Source organism: Equus przewalskii, chromosome 5 (assembly GCF_037783145.1).
Source record: "Equus przewalskii isolate Varuska chromosome 5, EquPr2, whole genome shotgun sequence".
NCBI classification, from domain to species: domain Eukaryota; kingdom Metazoa; phylum Chordata; class Mammalia; order Perissodactyla; family Equidae; genus Equus; species Equus przewalskii.
The window spans coordinates 17,885,978-17,902,630 of NC_091835.1; the positions used below are offsets into that span (position 1 = coordinate 17,885,978).

Genomic DNA, 16,653 nt, shown 5'->3' on the forward strand with positions numbered 1-16,653 from the left:
CTTTCTGGAATAATGACTCAGAAGGTGTGTGAAAAATCCGTGGACAGACACAACCCCACCAAGGGTCACCCTCTCAGGTGGGGTCACCTGCCCTTTCATTTCTAGATCATCTCAGTTCCAACCTCCATCTCCATCCAAAGAGAAGCCTTTGCCCTCTCGGCATTCCAGTGACTTCTTTTGAGGTTTCTCCACACCATTCCTGGCTGCAGTTATGAAGCAGCCCCAGAGTCAGGGTACCATAAACCCCTGCACTGAAGATGTTCACCATGATGTTAACCATAATCACCAACTTGCTCCAGCCTCTGGCCCCAGGGCCTTGAAGATTTCTCTTCTGATTTCTAGGAACACTAAGAACATTCTCCCCAGGTTATGGTGCTGAGCATTTGCGCTCTCTCCAGCTCTGTGTCCACACACTGGGACCTACCTCTGTCAGGTCCAGGCTCTCCCACTGGCAAGAAGATTTGCAATTCCTGTCTTTCCCTCTCCCCAACAGCCATGTCGACAAGGGGAAGGGGCAGGCACCCCATGTAAACTCTGACACCCTCTTAGAAGGCACAGCAGCTGAGGACAGGGGGCTCCATACAGGTGTTTCTGGTGTCTTTGCACAAACAAGTGACTCCTGGGGGCTGGCTCTGCTCCTCTTTCCCCAGCCCTCCAGGCCCTGACTGTCACTGCTTGTTCTGCATTCCTGCTGCGACGTGATCCACGTGATCGCTGAGCACCACAGTGAAGCTGCAGGAGGAGGAAGAGAGCCTCTGCACCGCACACTGAGCTACTTTCACTTCTCTTTTTCCCCATTTGGGCGGAGCTCTCTCTGGGTGAGTTGGTTCAGACTTCCTGCTCAGGGCTCAGCAGCCACCCTGGACCCAGGCTGGGGAGACTGGAGGCTCAGAGGCCAAGCTCCAGTCCAGGCAGGGCCCTGGGGCGGCAAGATGGCCAGTGGGGGCAGCAACTTCAGCGCCAGGTCAGTCTTTACCCCCCTTTCGTTTACCTTTCTCTCTGGCCACGCTGCTGCTTCAGAGGCTGCTGTTTAGACACTAAACTAAACCTGTTCTCTAGACCTGCTTTACAAGAACGCTCACGTGCAATATAATGAAATGCAGGCACATGTAATGAGGACATCGGAGTTTAAAACTGCAGCAGGCCGCCTGCTGGTGTGAGTCCGGTTGCCACAAGGCACGTGACTTTGTTGTTTTATAACTACCGCTCAGCTGTCGGGCCTATCTGAAGTCAGCTGTCCTTTATGAGGCTTTGTGGCAGGATTTCTTCTTCCTCCCAACCTCTGAATCCTCTCATTTTCCTCAAACCTCCTCTACCTTCACATCGGTCATTTCAAGGAAGGGAGTTTAGAGAATATAAAATTCAGGGTAAACCCCTGACTTCTTTTCAAACACTGGGTGCTGGGGTCTCGTACCTGTTCCAAGCGCCAGCCTCGGTCAGCTCTGGGCCTGTTTCCGTCTCTGGCTGGGAGTCTGGGCTGTTCCTCCACTGATCTTGATGAAAGAAAGTAAAAGGAAGAGAAAGGCCCAAGATGCCAAAGACTAGTGCAGGCTGGGTGTTTTCATTTTTACTTTGATTTTTTGTTCTAGAACGGGTTATACTTCTGACAAGGAAAATGGCAGAAATCCTATCTTTTTCTCTAGAAATGGCTCAGAAATAACATTACTTAATATTTTTAATCTTTTGGTTTTTTAATACAAAAGAAATACATTATACATTCTTGTTCATAAAATTTCAGGCGACCCGGAAGTATATAGAGGAACAAAGTCCTGTTCACCAACCGCCCCCCAGCAGCTTCCGTGCCTGGTCCTGCTAAGCATTGTGGGCATAACCTTCCAGATCTTTTTCTATGCATTTACGTATATAACTCATTTTCCTAAATACACAATTTGTGTGCTTATTTTTTTAATAAATGAGATTATATTGTATATGCCATTTTGCATTTCGAGTTTTCACTTATTTTAATAGTGAAAATCATAGAGATCACCTTAGTAATCGCAGAGATCTATCTCACTCTTTTAACAGCTACGTGCTAGTCCACAGAATCGACAGACCATAATTTTTAAACCATTCTCCCGCATTAATGGACATTTAGGTCATTTTCAATTGTTCACTTTTACCAAACAGCTGTGATAACAAGTATATATTTCTTTACATTTTTGCACATATTAGTATATTTGTCTTGTGTCAATAACCAAAAAAGTAGAATTGTTAAGGCAAAGGATACTAATATATACTTGTTTATAGATCCTGCCATGTTGCCTTTCTAAGTGGCTGAACCGCTATATGCTCCTACTAATAGCAAATGAGGTGAGCCACCTCACCGCACCCAAACTTTGCAAAGGTGGTGGATAAGGAGCTGCTTCTTAATTTGCATTCTCCACATTACATGGGAGGTTGAACACTGTTTATTGGCCATTTAAGTTTCCTCTTCTATGAATTGATAGTTTATTTATTGCCAATGTTATTCAGTTGAGGTGATAGTCCTATCTTTAACAATAAAGGAAAATTTGCAAAATATTCTAAAAGTTATAAATATAGTTTCTTTGTCTTTTAACTTTATCTTTAGCCCACGGCGAATCTTCCTTAGCAAAAATAAATAAATGAAAATAAAAAATTAAAGTATAGTCTTATTATAGCATTGGTTTTATAAGGTAGGTGCACCCTTGTTATTATAAATAAATAAAGCCAGGCAGAAAGTTACTGGTGAATTCCATGCACGCCATCTTCTTCAGGGTGGCAGGTTCCATTCTAACTTTACTTCAGGGAAAGTTTCTTCTCTAGTATCTCCAAAAACTTTCTTTTTTGATTTTTGGCTAAAATTATTCTTCCGTTGGCACAACTTTAGCCTTCACAGCTTTTATCTGCCCACTAATACTTTTACCCCTTTTGTTTTCTGTTTTGTGTTCATAATGGTTGTTTCAAACTCTTCGTCCATGACAGTCATTTAATTTTTAGTAGTTTTTTGGTTTCTTGCTATTTCCAATTTTTTTAAGTTGATTGTGTTTATTTTAGGGGTGATCTTAATTTGTTTGTACAGCTCTGCAAGCTCCGCTTTAATCCACACTTGTTACTTTATCGTCCCGTCTTCACACAGCTGCTCTATTTATTTAGGTTTGTGTGATGGTGAGTGCTTTGGGGGTGTCTTCCTCGCCCTCTGGGTTATTCTTCCCGGTTGATTGTGTCTGCGGTTTGGTTTCTGTGTTGCGTTACCTTGTTTTTCACCTGCCTGCCATCGTTCTACAGCTCATGTCACTCATGCTCGAGCTGGGTAGCTCTCCCCTCACCCACTGTTTACACGTCTTCATCTGGGGAGATGTTTTTTTCACATTTCCTTGCTGTATACGCACGTCTGTTTCTGTCTCACTCTTTGCGGTTGGCCTAGGAGAGCCCCTCCTTATACCAGTACCTCACGGTCGTAATGACCACCCTCCACATGAACCCTTGATAACTGGGGAGTAAGCCTTCCATCCTCTTTTCTTCTTCCAAGGCATCTAGGCCTTTGTGTCTCCAAATCAGCTCGTGAAAATCTCGCTGGGATTTTGTGTAGGATTGCCTTGAATCTATAGATCAATCTGAAGTGAATTGACAGCTTCGTCATATTGTGTCTTCTATCTCATTAACATGGTATACATATATTTCTAATTAAAAATATTTTTAGTAAAATTTATGTTTTTCTCCCTAGAGGTCTTGTACTTCTTCTAGATTTATTCATAGAGATTTGATATCTTTATGGTATTACGTCTACATAGTTTAAAATCAACTTTCTAGCTGTTTGTTACTGAGATATAAAAATAAATTGAATCTTTGCCAAACTCTTTTGTTTTTTAAAGATTGGCACCTGGGCTAACAACTATTGCCAATCTTCTTTTTTTTTCTGCTTTTTCTCCCCAAATCCCCCCAGTATGTAGTTGTATATTTTAGTTGTGGGTCCTTCTAGTTGTGGTATGTGGGACGCCGCCTCAACATGGCCTGATGAGCAGTGCCATGTCCGCACCCAGGATCCGAACCAGCGAAACCCTTGGCCGCCAAAGCAGAGCACACGAACTTAACCCTCGGCCCCAGGGCCGGCCCCAAACTCTTTTTAATTCTAAAGACTTACATGGAAATATAAGCCAGCCCTGGTGTTCTAGTGGTTAAGATTTGGCGCTCTCACCGTGGCCCGGGTTGATTTCTGGTCAAGGAACCACACATGCCATGCGTCTGTCAGTTGTCATACTGTGTGGCAGCTGCGTGTTGCTGTGATGCTGAAAGCTCTGCTACTGGGATTTCAAATAGCAGCAGGGTCACCCATGGTGGACAGGTTTCAGTAGAGTTTCCAGATTAAGACAGACCAGGAAGAAAGACGTGGCACTCACTTCCAAAAAAATTGGCCAAGAAAACCCTGTGAATAGCAGCGGAGTATTGTCTGATAGAGCACCGGAAGCTGAGAGGATGGCACAAAAAGACCAGGCAGGGATCTGCTCTGCTGTACAGAGTCCAATCGACTTGGGAGATATAAATGCATATATACAAATTTACATAATGTTTACATAATGACAGTTTTGTTTCTTCCAATCTAATCCTTATATTTATTACTTCTTTTTCTTGCCTTATTTTCTTGGCTGGGACTTCCGGTGTTATGGTGAATACAAGTAATGATAGTCATCATCTGTGTGTTGATCTCAATCCCAAAGGGAAAGCTTTTGTCGTTGCACAATTATGGATGATGTTTGCTGTAGGTTTTCTTTCCTAATAAAAGAGTTACACAGGTTAAAGAAGTTTTATAGTTGGCATCTGATGCTTTCAATATGGCCCTGTTTTCTGTTGTTTCTGCTGTTCTCACGCATAAAGATTTTTTTTAAATAAACTTTTTACTTTGGAATAATTTTATATTTATGAAAAAGTTGCAAAGATAGTACAGAATTTTCTCTATACTGCACACCCACTTTCATTTCCTGTGATTGACCCTCTTATGTCACCGTGGTACATTTGTCAAAACTAAAAAAACAGCATTGGTACATCACTCTTAACTAAACCCCAGACTTTTTTCAATTTCATCGGTTTTTCCACTTTTGTTGTTTTCTGTTCCAGGATTCAGTGCAGGGTACCACATTGCATTTAGCTACCTTGTCACCTATTCTCTTCTGGTCTGTGACAGTTTTTCAGTCTTTCCTTGTCTTTCATGACCTCAACAATTTGAAGAATACTCATCAGGCATTTTGTAGAATGTCTTTCAATTTGGGTTCATCTTGGTGTTTTTCTCGTGGTTAGACTGGGGTTATGGGTTTTATGAAGGAATACCACAGAGATGAAGTGCCCTCCCTGTCATATTTATCAGGGGATATGTCAACCTGACTTATCACCAGGGATGGTCACCTTGATCATTTGGTTTAGGTGGTGTTTGCCAGACTTTTCTACTATAAAGTTGCTATTTTTCCCTTTCCACAGTCTATTCACAACGATTGTTTTGCTTATTTTGCTGATTATCTTTGACTGGGTATTGGAATTGTATTTTAAAAATTGTTTATGGCGGGGCGGCGGGGGCCGGCCAGGTGGCGCAGCAGTTAAATGCGCACGTTCTGCTTCTCAGAGGACCGGGCTTTGCCAGTTCGGATCCTGCGTGCGGACATGGTACCGCTTGGCAAGCCATGCTGTGGCAGGCGTCCCACATATAAAGTAGAGGAAGATGGGCATGGATGTTAGCTCAGGGCCAATCTTCCTCAGCAAAAAGAGGAGGATTGGCAGTAGTTAGCTCAGGGCTAATCTTCCTAAAAAAAGTAAAATAAATAAAATAAAAAATTGTTTATGGGTAAAATTTAGGCCTGCAGTGGAGGTACAGTCTTTGGAAAGGATTTCTGTTTGCTGGGCCCAGGTCCAGGTGCCTGAGGGCACAACCCGTCCAGGAACACTTTATCACAGGGTCAGGGCCTGAGGGAAGCTGGAGGAACCCAAGTGGTTTACTGGGGAGCAATTCCAGGTCAGAGCTGCCCCCTCTCTTTTATCGTCTGTGCAGATGTGATGGTCATGGTCTGGACTCCTGTAGGTCTTCTACCCGGTGTGGACTCTAGACTTCATCTCTGTCCCTCTCGCCCCTTAGGGCTGTCAGATCTGAGGACCTGATTCTCTGGGATCAGCGAATGCCCACGATCAAAACTGGTTCTGTGCGTGCTTACCTGTTTCTGCTTCCTCTTTACTTTTGCATTATAAATCCTTACCGCAGTTTCATCTCTTCAATGATTAATAACCTTTTAAAATGCTTTTTCCAACTTTTAAGCTTTTTCGACAGAAAGCTGCATTGCTTATGGGAGTTGTGAGGTATTAAGGTTTTTGGAATCCTGCCCCACCACACCAGAAACTTATGGTCATTGACTGACTGGTCGATTAACTGCCATTTTTCAAAGTTTATGGCTTGAGGTTTTGTTTTGGCTCGTGAAGTATTTTTCCGACTGCTTCTAAGATTTTTCTCTTAGCATTTATAGCGTAGTGAGTCTAAATTTGTTTGTTTGTTGGGAGGTTTTTTGATTGTTTTTATTTTGCATTTATCCTGTTGAGGTTTTGAGAGTTTCTTGAATTTGTGGTTGATGTTTTTTATCCGTTTTGGAAAATTTTTAACCACTAACTCTTCAAATATTTCTTCTGCCCTCTCCTCAGCTCCCTTCTCTCCCTTTCTAGGACTCAAATGCAGATTATATTAGACTTTTTGACTGTTTCTCACATATTCCTTACACACTTTTCTGGATTTTTCCATTTTTATAGTTTTCGTACTTCAGTTGGATATCTTCTAGTCAGTTAATTCACTAATCTTTTTAGACCAATCTTCTGCTGAATCTTTCCACTAAGTTTAATTTAAGAAATTGTATTTTTCAGGTCTAAAATTTTCATTTGATTGTTTTCTATGGGTTCCAATTCTCTGGTGGAATTGTCTAACTCTTTATTTTCTCCATCTTTTCATCCATTTTCTTCACCATTTTAGTCATAGATTTTGTGTGCTAACTCCCATCTCTGAATCATCTGGGCATCTGCTTCTATTATGTCTCTTGTGTCCTCTAGTCCTATCTTTTGACATTAATTATTTCTGATTGAATGCCAGACATTGTGTACACAAGATATAGACCTCCAGATGTTGTTCTCTTCCACATGAGGGTAAGCCCCACGCCTCTGCTAGGCAGGTAAAATAATGAGGCAAATTACCTGAAGCAAATCAGGGCAGGAAATGAATCAAGATTAGTTTGCATTTTTTTGATAAGATTTTAAATACCTCTGGTTTGCCCTGATCCCAGATGAGGACATCCTGGGCTTTCAACTGAGAGACTGCAATCAGATTTCCTCTGCTTTTCAAAGGTTTTGTCATATTTTCAGCCTCTTGCTTCATGCAGCTTTACAACTGAGAAAAGTTCTTGAGGGAAAAAACCAAACAAGTTTTTGTTTCCTTGGTCTCTAATTTTGCATTCCAACGACACACAACCATCAAAATTCTATTAGTTTCTTTGTCCTCCAGCCACAGCCCTTTGCCTGTGCCAAGTTCAGATTCTCAGCTTCTAACTGTGTCCAGAGTTACAAGTGCCCACAGGGAACAAAAAGGCTACAGAACCCATAGCCAGATCACCACCCCCTGCAGGGACTTCCACTCTCTTTCTTTCTGTTCTCTGGACCTCATCATGATGTCCTTGTCCTTTCTGCATGGTGAGCCTGCAGGTAATTCTGCTTTGCTTTTTAAAGATTTTTGACATAGTTCCTCCAGCCTCCTGGCCTGAACAACTTTATCTTGGGAGGGGTAATTGTCTGTGTGTTGGGGCCCCTCGATTCTCCAGGCCTGCATGGCCACCTCAAGCTCTTCTGTTTCTCTGCTCAGAGCAGCACTCCTTGATCTTGGCCAAGCCCAGAATCTCAGCCTCTGCTCCTCAGCAAATACTCCCCAGAAAAACAACTTTAGCCCCTCAGCTCCCAAAGTTCTCCTGTCTCTCGAATCTTAGTCTCTGTCATCTATGTTGTTTCTGGAGCTCTCTAATCCCTTTCGAAATAGTTTTTTTGGTCTTCTATCCAGCTCTTCTATTGTTCTAGATGGGATTTCTGGTCTACCTCAAACTATTCCATCCTACTCTCTGATGAATTTTTGTTTAGATTACTTTATATAGGTACTAAGTAAGCTTTAGTCTATAGTCTAGTTTCACTTTCACATTTTACTCAAAAATCACATTAAAATTTTTTTTAGATACTCAAGTTTACCAATGTTATCCCTCTGGTGTCTTATTTAAGAACACCTTTCATATACTCAGAATTCTAACCATATTCTGCTACATATTATTCTAATACTTTATTCACTCATTCACAAATATTTCCTGACTCCATGTTTCCAGCACTTGATTAGGTGCTGGAATATAATGGTGAGCAAAGCAGACCAAGTCCCTGCTCTAACAGGGATGACATTCCAGTGAGAAAGACAAAATAAACAGACGAACAAATAAACATATAATGTAATGGCAGAAAGTGGTGGGAGTATAAAGAAGAAAACCTGTGAGATATATGGATAGATAGAGTGTAACGGGAATGCTATTTTAGACAGGACGTCCTAGGAGGGCTTTCTAAGAGGTTGATATTTGATAAAAATCCTGAATGAAGTGAGGAAAAGCACCAAGCAAATTTCTGAAGAAATGTTCCAAGCAGAAGAAACAACCAATGAAAGGTCAGATATAGAAACATGCTTGGAATGTCTGAAGAAAGCTAGGAAGTTAGGGTGCCAAAGGGCAATGATCTAGAAGAGGAGGGGTAGGAAGCGAGGTTGCAGAGTTTCTAAGAGATAGTCATGTAGTCCCTTGTAGGTCATGGTCAAGACTTTAGATTTTATTCAAAATGAAATGGGGAGCCATTGGAGGGTTTTCAGTAGAGTCAAATGATCTGGTTTTAGTTTTTAAAAGGTCTCTGCTTATGTTTGATGCTTGGAGAATAGCTGCAGTGTGGCAAGAGTGGAAGCAGGGAGGCTGGTTAGTAGCAATTGCAATAGTCCAGACAGGAGATGGTGGTAGCTGAGACCAGGTTGGTGCAATAGATACAAAGAAAGGGGTTGGAATACTGGGTAGATTTCTATGGTAGAGCCAAAGACAACTGCAGATGGATTAAATGCTGGGTATTAGAGAAAGAGAGGTGTCGTAGAAAACTCCAAAGGTTTTGTCCAAAGAATTTGAAGGATAGAGTTGTCATTTGCCTAGATGGAAAAATTGTGTGGTTATAAAGGGCCTGGACTCTGGTCCAAAGGCTCATTCTGTTCTTTAATAGTTATATGCCCTTGGGAAAATTGATTAACTTCTCTGTACCTCTGTTTCTTCATTTGAAAATGAGATAATAATAGCATATACCTCATAGGTGCTGTCAGGATTTGATGAGTTAATATAAGTAAGAACTCAGAATGAGGCTTAGCATTTAGTAAGTGTTATAAGTATTTGCTGAATCCCATAGATAAGAAAACTGAAGAATGAGCAGGTTTCAAGAGGTGATTCAAAAGATCAGTAATAAATTGTTGCCTGGCTGAGTGTGAAAAGCTTACCAGTGTCATCAAAGTAGAGATGGTTGACTATGAATCTGGAGTCTGGGGAAGAGATGTATGGTAGAGATGCACATTTGGGAATTGTCCATGTGGCTGGTATTCAAAGCCATGGGAATAGATGAGATTACATAGGGAAGGAGTGCAGATGGAGAAGATGTCAGAGGACTGGCCCTGAGGCAGTCCATATGTGCAGAAAGAGCGGAGAGAATAGCAAGGAGGCATCAGGAAAGCCACAAAAGCATGGCATCTCAGAAGCCAAACGACGAAAGCATTTTTCAGGAGAAAAAAGTGTACAGTGATGTCAATGAGGCTGAGGGATGGAGGAAGGGAAGGACTGAGAATTGGCCTTTGGATTTAGTAGTGTGGAGGTCAGGGAAGATATAAACTCAGGGTATTAAGTATAGATTATTGGTAGGGATAAAATTTGAATGGGTTCAAGAGGGAATGAGAGGAGAGAAAGTGGAGACAGTGAATATAGGCAAAAATTTCAAAGGGGAAACAGAAAAGGATAATTTGAGTGGGGAGTGGGATGTAGGGAGATTTTTAAATGGGTAATATTGAAGCATGCTTGTGTGTTTACAGGGATATTCTAATAGAGAAGGAAAAGTTGATCAGGTAGGAATGAGAGGGGACAATTTCTGTATTCATTGTACCTGGGTGATGGAAAGCAGTGCCCAAGTGGATGGATTGACCTTAGATTGATGTCTTTCATGCACTGAAACAGGAGGGAAGGCCAATGGATACAGATATAGACGGGCTGATGTATTTCATGGTGGGAGGATACAGTTGCACTCTGGTTTCATCTATATTCTCAGTTGAGAGGACAAGGAAAGGAGGGAGAGGGGGTGGTTGGTGTTTGAGGGTGGCAAAGCTGTAACACAGTCATTCAGTGAAGGAAAAGTGAAATGAATAGCAAAATGTATGACCACTGAACAACATTGGGAGTCCATTTCAGCTTGATGGTCATAAACTTAAAGAGAGCGTACTTAGCACCATTGTGTTTTTCTCCACAGCTTGGGTGCAGATGAGTGGAAAGGAGCTAATCTGGTATTAGCCAGGCTTAATGATTTGTTAGATGAATTCAGTGGAGGGAGATGTGAGCAAGGAAGTTGAGGGTGAATTTAAGAGGCAAATTTTAACAGCAGTTCTAGAACTTGACCACATGATGAAGGAGCTTTGAACTTATTGATCCCACTCCCAGTTGCACCTGGGTATCAGGATGTTTTAAATCTCCTTGAGTGATTCTAATGTACAGCCAAGGTTAAGAACACTGGATTATAACAATAAGCCGTGAACTTTAGCTGGGTAAGAAAAGAAGTGAAGACATGGAAGTGGTTATGGTTAATAAAATGATAGTAGAATTGAAGGTCTGAGGGGAGGGGATCAAAGATATGTTGGAGTTCAGGAATTAGAAGACGTGACACGGCTGTATGAGGTGGTGGTCACATTTGAAAGTGAGATTTTGGAGGCTGCACAAATTGAAGGAATGATGAGGTCTAAAATATGACCGTGGAAGCAAGTTGCAGAAATGGAGTAAATGACAAGATTATTAGAGGTAAGAAGATCAATAAGTTGAAAGATCACAGTATTTAATGGAATTTTTCTGTGGATATTGAAATAATCAAGAAATTTGTAAGGAGCTCTGATAAGGCAAATGCTAAAATCTTCATTGAATACGGAGTGGCCAGTGGAATGACAGATACAAGGGAAAGACAGAAGATTGTATAGTTTGTTTAGTTGGTTGGTTGGTTTACATTTCATTCTTAATTCCATGGGAAATTTATTTTTGCATGTGAAATGAGATACAGAACTACCTTTTTTTTCTTCCCCAAAAAAGGACCATTTATGCAATAGTATTAACTTCGTAGCTTATCCTTTAACTACTGATTTGAAGTAACGTCTTTAATATATACTAGGTTCTCTTTTATGTATAGGTGATCTCTGTTCTGATCCATATTCCCATTTTTTTTAAATTCCTCTTTTGATACTGAAATGTTTTAGTTACCATGGCTTTACAGATAAACGTCTTTATCATTCCTCTTTTCAAAATATTCCTAGCTATTCTTGAATATTTTCTCTTCTAAATAAATTTTAGAACTAGTTGTTAATATTCTGTAACCTATCTTGCTGGGATTCAATTAACAGACACTGAATGAACAAATAAATTTAGGAAGAATTTACATTTTTAAAAATTCTGAAGGATCCTAACTAGAAACATTCTATTTCTCTCCACTGATTCAAGTGTATAATCAAGTTCTACAGTACATGGTCAAGTTCTATAGTAAAGTTGGTTTTTAATGAGCCTTGTGATATTCCCATTGGGTAAATGTCATGCTAGGCATTTTACAATTGTATTTGTAAATGGGAACTCATTTTTCTTTTACATTTCTAACTTTTTTGGCTGGCATAGAGGAAATCTATTGAGTTTGTCGGTCTTATGGATAGAAATCTTACTAAGTGGTCCTCTCCCTTCTAATGTTGTCTTATATTTTCTAGATAAATAACTACATCTTCTACAAATGATAGTTTTATCTCCTTTTTTTCAGAATTTACTCCCCTGTAGTTTTTCTTTCTTTTTTTTTTTTTTTTTTTTTTGCCTCAGTGCATTAGCTAGCGCATTGCCAGAGCAATACTGAATAGCAGCAATAAGAACAAACATTTTAAATTTGTTTCTGATTTTAGGAGGATGTTTATAATGTTAAATTGAGATTTTCTGATAGACGCTCTTTATCAAGTTAAGGACATTTACTGCTAGTCCTTGTTTACTAAAAGTTGTTTCTTTTTTTCAGGATCATGTTTTGGATATTTATCAAAGCAATTTTAATAGAATCTTTTGAGATGATCATATATTTGTTCTCCCTTAATTTGTTTAATCCATAGTAAATTATATTGAAATATTTTACTTATTTGGTTGCTAATTTCACCAAAATAATACATATACATATATCAAATATGTATATTTGATATATTAAAATATCAAATAGTCAACAAGGCCTTTAAAAAAACCAGCAATCCTTTCCTGCATCCCTCCTACCCTATGTCCAGCTGATTAGATGCATTCTTTTTAATCTCTTAGCTCTTCTTTACGGTATTTACGTCCATAATTCTAAATGATATGCTGATACAGCTGTTCTGTGATTTTTTAAAAAATTTCAGACAATCTATTCACATAACACTGCAGAAGAAGGAGGTTTCTCTCCTAACGCTCCTTTCCGTTCCCCTTCCTTTCATATGATACATCACAGTTTGGGGTTAACCATGAGGATTACCATTATTATGACTATCTAAGTGTTCCTTCTAGCTAGATCATGTGATATATTACAATCGCATTTCTTTCGTGTGCAACACTTACCTCTCCCCATAAACAACTATTGCTTTGTGATATCTTTACCCACATTTTGTGTGCTCATTACCAGTTCTTCCCAAACTCACTACAGAACTATAAAACTCTTCTCAATATGGGGAAACACGATTCCACTTTCTTGTTCTACTCTCCCATTTTGATGTAGCACATTATCCATAGCCTCCCGAGTAAGAGTTCATAGAAGACATACATGTATTTTTAAGATCATTCACGTACTTAAAAAAATCTTTATTTTTTATCCTCACACTTACATGAAAATTTGTTGAGTATAAAGGTCTATTTTGGAAATTAATGTAGTCCGTTGTCCTGCAGTTTCCAGCATTGTTGATAAGCCTGCTGCCGTTCTAATTCTCGATGCTTTCTCTGTGTAGCACCTGCTTTGCCTCTCTGAGACTTTCTGGTTCTTCTCCTTGATTTCTTAATTTCTGAAATTTAATGATTTCTGAAATTTGCCTTGCTTTGGGTGCTGGTTGAATTCTTTGTTCTGGGCAGTCCAGGGCCCTTTCAAATGGAAACATTTGTTTCGATTCACATAATTTAGCTTATAATATTCCTTTGATGATTTTCTCCCTCCTGCTTTCTCTCTTCTATCTTTTTGGAATTCCTTTTAGTTGGATATTACCTCTCTTAGGTTGATCCTGACAGAAAGACAAACAAGTGGGTCCTAGAGCAAATGAAGCCTGAACTATCGCTGGAGGCAAAAATGATCAAACTGAGGCTGTCCTATTGGGCACATCATGAGAAGGCAGGATGCTGTGGGAATAGACGAGAATGCTGGGAAAAGTAGAAGGCAGCAGGAAAAGAGGAAGGCCAGGTATGAGATGATTGACTCCATGAAGGAAGCCACAGTCATGAGTCTACAGGAGCTGAGTAGGGCTGTTGAGAATAGGATGTCGTGAACATCATTCATTCATAGAATTGCCAGGAGTCAGAACTGCTTTGATGGCATGTAACAACATAAGGTTGATCTTCAACAGGCTTCCTGGTTTTTGTTTTTTCTTGGCAATCTTTTATGTTTTTTCTTTTGAACCTACCGTCTGTGAAATCTTCTTAGCTCGTTACTTCCTTCTAGTGATTTTTAAATTTCTGCCATCATACTTTTAGTTTCCAACAGCTCTTTTTAAAAGTTACTTCTTTTTTACACCATCCCTTTTTCTTTTTTTAATGAATCCAATATTTTCTCCTTAATACTGAGGATGATATTTTTTTTTATTCCATCTGTTTCTTCCAAGGTTCTTTCAAGAGTTAGTTTCTTCCCAGCTCCTGCCTTGTTATTTGTTTTTTCTCGAAGATTCTGTCAGTTGTCCATTGGGTGTCCATCCACATTTGGGAATAAGACGTGAAAACCTAATTAGGGATCTGTGTAAAGGGATGCCTCTAGTTGACTGGTGAGCTTCATTGTGCCAGTTTTTATTTTTACCTCCAAACCTATCTTCTGAATTCATGGTGCCTCTGATTCCGGACCTCTTCCACAATTCAGAATCCCAAATTGGTTTGCCTCTTGTCAGTTTCCCCCTGTGTAAGTAATTATATTTTTTAAAGATTTATTGAGGTATAATTGATATATAAAAAAATTGTACACATCTAATGTATGCATCTTGCTGAGTTTGGACATATGCATACAACCATGATACTATCACCACAACCAAGGCAGTAAACATATCCATCACCTCCAAAATTTTCCTCTTGTTTATTAACTGTAGGTACTATGTTTTAAGCAGGCATCTAGAACTTACTCATGTTGCATAACTAAAACTTTTTACCCATTGAAAAATAATTCCTCATTTCCTCCTCCCCCAGTCCCTGGCAACCATTCTATTCTCTATTTCTATGAGTTTCACTATTTTAGATACCTCATATAAGAGGAATCGTGCAATATTTGTCCTTCTGTGACTGGTTTATTTTGCTTAGTGTAATGTCCTTTAGGTTCATCCATGTTGTTGCAAATGACAGGATTTCCTTCTTTTTTAAGGCTAAATAATATGCCATTGTAAGTATATTCCATGTTTTCTTTATCCATTCATCTGTCAATGAACATTTGGGTTGTTTCCACATTTTGGCAATTGTAAATAATGCTGAAATAAACACTGGGGTGCAGATATCTCTTCCAGATTCTGATTTCAATTCTTATAGATAAATACTCATGATAAGACTGCTGGATCATATAGTAGTTCTATTTTTTATTTTTTTGAGGAATCTTCAAACTGTTTTCAATAGTGGCTGCCTCACTCTTTTCCCTCTGAAAATGTACACAAGTTCCAATTTCTCCACCTCTTGGCTGGTACTTGTTATCTTTTGTGTTTTTTAACAGTAGCCATCCTAACAAGTGTAAGATGATATCTCATTGTGGTTTTGATCTGCATTTCCCTCATGATTAGAGATGTTGAGCACCTTTTCACATACCTGGTAGCAATTTATATGTCTTCTTGGATAAATGTCTATTCAAGTCCTTTACTTATTTTTTTGTTTGGTTTTTGGGATTTTTTGCTATTGAGGTATAGGAGATTCCTTTATATTTTGGATATTAACCCCTTTTCAGATAGATGGTTTACATACATTTTCTCCCATTCCATAGTTGCCTTTTCACTCTGTTGATGGTTTCCTTTGCTGTGCAGTGCTTTTTAGTTTGATGTAGTCCCACTTGTCTATTTTTGGTTTTGTTGCCTGTGCTTTTGATGTCAAATCCAATAAATTCTTTCCACAAACAATGTCAAGAAGGTTTCTGTCCTATGTTTCTTTGAGAAGTTTTACAGTTTCAGGGGTTTATGTGGGTTTTTATATGTTTTATGTAGACCTAAATAGCAGTTTAGATTTACAGCAAAATTGAGTAGAAAGTAGAGATTTCTCCTATATCTTCTCCCCCAAACATGTATAGCCTACTCCGTTATCAACATCCCTCACCAAAGTGGTACATTTGTCACAATTATGAACCTGTATTGACACATCATTATCACCCCAAGTCCATAGATTAATTAGGATTCCCTCTTGTGCATTCTATGGGTTTGGAGAAATATATAATGACGTGTATCCACCATTATAGTATTATACAGAGCAGTTTCTCTGCTCTAAAAATCCTCTGTGGTCTGCCTATCCATCCCTCCCTTTAACCCTGCTGGTGGTTGCCAGACCACTGATTTTTTCACTGCCTCCCTAGTTTTGCTTTATCCCGAATGTCATGTGATTGGAATCATACAGAATGTAACATTTTCAGATTGGCTTCTTGCACTTAGTAACATGCATTTAAGTTTCCTCCCAGTCTTTTTGTGGCTTGATAGCTTATTTCTTTTTGGCACTGAAAAATATTCCATTGTCTGAATGTACCAGTTTATTTACCCCTTCACCTTTTGGAGGACCTCTTGGTTGCTTCCAAATTTTGGCAGTTATGAATACAGTTGCTATAAACATCCATGTGTAGGTGTTGGTGTGGACATAATTTTTCAATTCCTTCCTTTTGGTAAATTCCAAAGAGCACTATCATGGGTTATATGATAAGAATATATTTTTTGTGGTTTTTTTTAATTTATGAATTTTTTATTTAGATACAATTGACATAACATTATATTAGTTTCAAATGTACAACATAATGATTCAATATTTGTATATATTGCAAAATGATCACCACAATAAGTCTAGTTAACATCAATTACCATACACAGCTACAAAATTTGCTTTGCTTGTGATGAAAACTTTTAAGGTCTACTCTCTCAACAACTTTCAAATATACAATACACTATTATTAACTATAGTCCCCATGCTGTACACTACA

The 16,653-nt window shown here is 39.2% G+C and overlaps 1 protein-coding gene across 50 annotated transcripts in view; it reads left to right on the top strand.

Moving 5' to 3' along the window:
• The first annotated feature begins 700 nt into the window (after positions 1-700).
• SP100 (SP100 nuclear antigen) overlaps positions 701-16,653 on the top strand; it is a 91,641-nt gene continuing 75,688 nt past the window's right edge. For 16 of the 50 annotated variants that reach the window (XM_070620047.1, XM_070620049.1, XM_008531762.2 and 13 more), the window contains exon 1: positions 811-964. In XM_070620047.1, the coding sequence (XP_070476148.1) occupies positions 933-964 (32 nt within the window). In that variant the 5' untranslated portion in view covers positions 811-932. Of the gene's footprint in view, positions 965-16,653 lie in introns of all 50 variants that reach the window. The other 34 variants (XM_070620078.1, XM_070620080.1, XM_070620079.1 and 31 more) reach the window with 6 other exon arrangements.